The 5,399-nt window shown below is 60.1% G+C and overlaps 1 protein-coding gene across 1 annotated transcript in view; it reads right to left on the reverse strand.

The window, feature by feature from the left end:
- TNXB (tenascin XB) overlaps positions 1–5,399 on the reverse strand; it is an 85,461-nt gene that overhangs the window by 30,913 nt on the left and 49,149 nt on the right. Inside the window, 5 exon segments of the mRNA XM_027774133.1 lie at positions 1–147; positions 295–615; positions 1,986–2,294; positions 2,557–2,835; positions 4,062–4,370. The exon segment at positions 1–147 is cut by the window's left edge and continues 189 nt beyond it. Of these exon segments, the coding sequence (XP_027629934.1) occupies positions 1–147; positions 295–615; positions 1,986–2,294; positions 2,557–2,835; positions 4,062–4,370 (1,365 nt within the window).

A 5,399-nucleotide genomic window follows, 5' to 3' on the forward strand; every position in this document is an offset into this window, starting at 1 on the left:
GTTCAACCGGGCCCTCGGGGACGGTCCAGGAGAGGCTCAGAGAGTCGGGGGTGGCGTCCGTCACTGTCAGCTCCCCCAGGCGTGGCTTCAGGGGAGGCTCGGGGGTGGTGGGAGGTGCTGAAGGCTCGTCCTCCTCCTCCCGCGGGACTGAACGGGGACAGGGACGGAGAGAGAGAAGGGCTTCAGAGAGGCAGAGGGAGAGAAGGGCTTCAGAGAGGCAGATCGGCGGGGCCTTGCTCCTCCCTGGACCCCACCCGCTCTCTGGAAAGAAGCGGCGCGGCAGAGGTGGCTCACCTGTCAGGGCCTCGATGCGGGCAGGACCCACGCGCTGCCCGTCGTGGAGGCCGTACAGGTCCACCAGGTATCTGTGGTCGGACTCCAGGCCAGAGAGGACGATGCTGTTCTGGTCGCCCCCCGCAGTGACCACTTGGAGGCGCCCGTCTCTGTCTGTGTACTGCAGCTCGAAGGAGTCAAACTCTCCCTCCGTCACCACCCAGGAGAGGTGCAGGCTGTGTGGCGTGGCCTCCTCCACACTCAGTTCCCCCAGCTGGGGCTGAGACACCAGAGGGGTTGGGGCGGAGGTCTGGGCTTCGATCTCCTCCCTGGGGGGCGGTTCTGAGAGAGGGAGAGATGAGTGGCTGGTCTGTAGCCGCACCAAGACTTTCAGAAGGGGGGAACAGGTGAAGGCAAGCGCTCAGCAATAAAAGGACCAACTTCTGATACACACGAGTGACTTTCAAAAGCAAGAAGTGGGGCCGACAGCTGGTGTGGTGGTTAAGGGCTCTGGGACTCCCACAGGGCCGACAGCGGTTCAAGTCCTGGACTTGGTGGCTTGTTTTCTCACTTTCTCCTCTCTCTCTCTCTCTCTTTCTCTCTCTCTCTCTCGTCAAATTAAAAATAAATAAATAGGGACCAGAAGGTATCACAGTGATTAAAGGTGCAGGACTCCCACATGGCCAACCATGGTTCAAGTCCCAGACCTGGTGGTTTGCTTTCTCACTTCCCCTCCCCTCCGTCTCTCTCTGATCAAACTGGAAAATGATAATAATAAACAAAGTTTAAAAAAACACTTGTATAATAAATAAATAAAAAAAGTTAAATAAATGAATTCTTTCTTTTTTTAAAGGCAAGAAGTACAGGGCCATCAGCAGGGGTGATGGTTAAGGTCCTGCTCTCCCACATGACTGGACTCAGTGGCTTGAACATCGTGCCGGGCACTAATGTGTGTGTGCCCAAGATCCCAGGAGAACAGAGGAGAAGGGATTATGGCATGGTCATCCCCTTTGGGGGTGGGGGGTTCTCACTCTCTCTCGCACTCCCTCTTTCTCTGGTGAGTGCACACACCCTATGGCAAAAACCTTAAAAAAAAAAAAGAAAGAACAAGCCAAACACAGGAGTACGCGGGTGCTATGACCCTGTCCACCACAGGCAAGAACAGCAGAACCACCATGACAGGGAGCAGATGCGTGGCTGCAGAGGCCGAGGTTGGGAGTCGGGCAGGAGGAAACTTTGGGCCGATGAGCGTGTTTCGTATCTCAGTGGCCATGGGGGAGCTGTGTGACTTTTGCCGAAACTCATCGTTCACTTAAAAAGGGCTCCGGGACCAGCAGTTAGCATCATGGCTATGTCGCTGGACTCCCACATAGTCAACTGTGGTTCGCATCCCGGACCCAGTGGCTTAAACTCACGCCGGGCGCGTGTGCGTGCGTGCCCAAGATCCCGAGAGGAGAATGGAGGAGAAGGGATTGCGGCGTGACCATCCCCCCTGGGGGGTGATTTCTCGCTTTCTGTCTCTATGTCTCTCTCTGTCTGTCTGTCACCCGGGCCCCATAGCAACCTCCCCCCCAAAAAAAGCCTGGCTCCTCCCACGGGTGGATGATGCAGCTATAAAGTGGCCCCTTCCCCAGGGAGAGGGACCTGGGGCTCCGACCAGGAGGGCCAGGCGGGAAGGAGGCTCAGGGCGCGGTGCTGGCCGCCACACTCACCCGTCACGGCGATGGCAGACAGGGGGCCCACGCGCTTGCCGCCGTGCAGCCCGTAGAGCAGCAGCTTGTACCGGCGGGCGGGGTGCAGGCCCGAGACGCTGACTTCCCTGAGGCCGCCCTCCACGGGCACCACCTGGGGCTGCCCGTCTGCGTCCTTGTACTGGACCACAAAGGAGTCAAACTGGCCCTCAGGCACGGTCCACGACAGGCCCACGGAGTCGGGGGTCACACTGGTCACCAGCAGCTCCTCCCCCAGGCGGGGTTTTATGGGACGTTTTGTTCCAGTACTATCCATAGCGCCCCGGGTCCCTGAGAGGGAGACAGGAGACGAGATGGCTGAGCTCTTCCTGGACGGCTGGGCCACCTCAGGGGTGGGCGCGAGCAGTCTCGAGGCAGGACTTTGCAGAGCTGCGTCCCCGGGGCTGGGGCTGTGGGTTTGTGCAAGGACACGGGGAGCTGGGTCTGCGCGGCAGTGGCGGGGACCCCTCCGGACCATGGTAATAGGGCCACCACAGTTACCCCTGCTGCCCTGGGCCTCGGCAGAGCAGGGCCTGCAGGGGGCGCTCCTCACCAGTGGTGCCCTCGGCGCTGAGGGGGCCGTGGCGCTTCTTGCCCAGGAGGCCGTAGAGGAGGAACCTGTATTTGCGGTCAGGGTCCAGAGGGTGGACGGTGACTGAGCGCGCGTGGCCCTCCACGGGCACCACCTGCGGCCCGTCCTTGTTCTTGTACTGGACCACAAAAGAGTCGAAGTGGCCCTCAGGGACCGTCCAGGAGAGACGCAGCGAGTCTGGGTTGGGGTCTGTCACCCACAGCTCCCCGAGGCGGGGCGGGGCCTCTGGGCTGGCGTCACCTTGGGCAGTGACAGAGAGGAAAGGTTCTTGTGTTGATTTTTTCCAGGGTGACTCCCTGCCTGCCCCCCTTCCAGGGTTGGAAAAGTTTAGAGCTGCCCGGACAGCCTGTGCTTCCCCAAAAGATTTCCGTCACCTCCCCTCTCGCCTCCACCTCCAGCTGACCCGTGCCACTTGACCTACATGGGGGGGGGTCTTCTATCCTGAGTCATCTCTGGGAAAAGAGACCCAGCCCCCTCCTCATCGCATCCCTCTCGCTGCCCAGCCGCATCCCACCTCCTGGACACCATTCCCCCGCGGGCGCAGCTCATCTCAGATGGTCTCTGTCCACGTCCTACTGCCCAGGGGCCTGCCCTTCGTAAGTGCCTGGCCCTGGGGAAGTGCCAGGGGCACAGGCTCCCCGACGGGGGCACACGGCAGGTGGGAGAGGCAAGGTATGATGGAGGTGGGTCTCTGTCAGCCTCCGTTCCCTTTGTCATTCTGCACCAGCTGGACCCAGGAGAACGCAGACTCCCACAGGGCCTGGTGGGTGAGTGGGAGCTGCCTGTGTGTGTGTGTGCTCAGATGAACAGAGGATCTGGTGGCTGCCCAAGGAGCCATCCCGGGGCCTGGGAAGGAGCTGGCCCGCTGCCTTCCTGGACAGCGAAGATGCTGACGGCATTGTTATTGCGAGAATGTTCTGGCAACAAGGAGCCCCCAGGGGCAGGGGAGGGCCAGGACAGGGGCACAGCTGGACTGGGCTCCTCTGGTTCCCGGTTTCCAAGGCTCCAGGAGGAGGGCCAAGGGGACACGGGAGCCCCTGCAGGAAGCAGATGCGGGACTAGACAGGGCTGAGCCAGGAGGGGAAGGACCCAGGTGAAAATCAGGGGAGACGGCAAGGCTCCCAGGAGGTGATGGCTACGAGGTCTGGGAAGCCTCAGGCCCGGGGAGGCAGGAAGGGCTCCTGGCTGAGCTCAGCCTGCTCCCGCACCTCCAGTCTCCACCCTGCACCCTCTAGGAAGAAGCCTGCAGGGGCTTCCTCCCCCCAACCAAGTAGAAGTGAAGAGAGAAGAGGAAAAGTCAGGTGGCGAGGACGGGCCCAGAAATGCCCCTCTGGCCCTTGCCAGACGGCGGCAGGGAGCATGGCTTGCCCAGCCACATAGAAGAGTGGACAAAGGGCCCACCTGGCAGAAGGGAGCGGGAGAGGGGAAGTTAGGCCCCAGGCCGGGCTGTGCAGGGCCCTTCTCACCTGTCTTAGCCTCCGCAGAGATGGGGCCGCGTCGTTTCCCATCCCACATCCCGAAGAGCAGGAACTTGTACTTCCTGTTGGGCTCCAGCCCGGGGACGGTGACCTCGCGCTGGTCTGCAGCCACTGACACCACCTGAGGCTGTCCATCCCTGTCCTTGAACTGGACCACGAAGGAGTCAAATTCGCCCTCGGGGACCGTCCATGAGAGGCCCACGGAGTCAGAGGTCACGTCTGTCACTGTCAGCTCCCCCAGACGTGGCTCCAGGGGGAGCGTGGAGGCCTCTGTGGCCGGAGCTGGAGGGAGGGGGCCTAGGGGCCGGGAAGACAAAGGACGTGGCTGAGATTTCTGAGGGGAGGACTCCAGGCTCGGGGCTCTCCGGGGACTGGGCATCCAGATGGGCACGGTCCTAGCCTGATTCCTACTGACCTCTGACCTCTGACTGAAACGCAGCGTTTCCTTCAGTTAGGAAACCGAATCACAGTAAGGGAAGCAGGACGGGGACTCGGCCACCAAGAGACATCACAGGTGTTTTCGCGGCACTTTAAGTTACAGCCACTTCAAAATACAGCTTAGGCTCATCGCTTCTAATGCGGTGTTTCTTACACAGGCCTCCAAGTCTGGGCACTCGGTGAGTACAGAAGTCTAGGCCTTACAAAGTTGTGCACGTGTATTTTTTTTTTTTTTTTTTTTTTTAGAGATTTTTGCTATAGGGCGCATGCGTTCGCCAGACAGACAGAGAGAGACAGAGAGACAGAAAGCAGGAAATCACCCCCCAGGGGGGATGGCCACACCGCAATCCCTTCTCCTCCATTCTCCTCTTGGGATCTTGGGCACGCACGCACACGCGCCTGGTGTGAGTTTAAGCCACCAGGTCCGGGACACGAACCGCAGTCGACTACGTGGGAGTCCAGCGACATAGCCATTACGCTGACTGCTGGTCCCCACGTGAGTTCTAAAGAAAGACTGGGATGGTCACACAGCCACGTAATTGCTTCTCTCTGTGACCCTGTGCATTTTATGTTTGCCCTGAGAGCAGCTGGGAGCCACCAGAAGCCTCAGCACAGCAAAGGGGTGAACCGTGCCTGGGGTGTCACAGAGGAGGGGAGGGAGCTGGGAGCTGAGCGAGGGCAGCTTCCCAGAGAGATGAAGAGCATGCAGGCCCCCTGAGAAGAGATTAGAGGTGCTGTTTAACCCCAATTAAGAAGGGCAGCAGAGGAGGCGGTAGCCTGTCCAGACCACAGCAAGGCTGTACAGAGAAGGGAGGAAACCGCTATGGACAGCTGGCATGGGACAGAGCGTGCCTCTGGGTTTGGGACCAATGGAAGGAGGACATTCCT

This window comes from Tupaia chinensis, unplaced genomic scaffold, assembly GCF_000334495.1.
Source record: "Tupaia chinensis unplaced genomic scaffold, TupChi_1.0 Scaffold000403_1, whole genome shotgun sequence".
Lineage (NCBI taxonomy): Eukaryota > Metazoa > Chordata > Mammalia > Scandentia > Tupaiidae > Tupaia > Tupaia belangeri.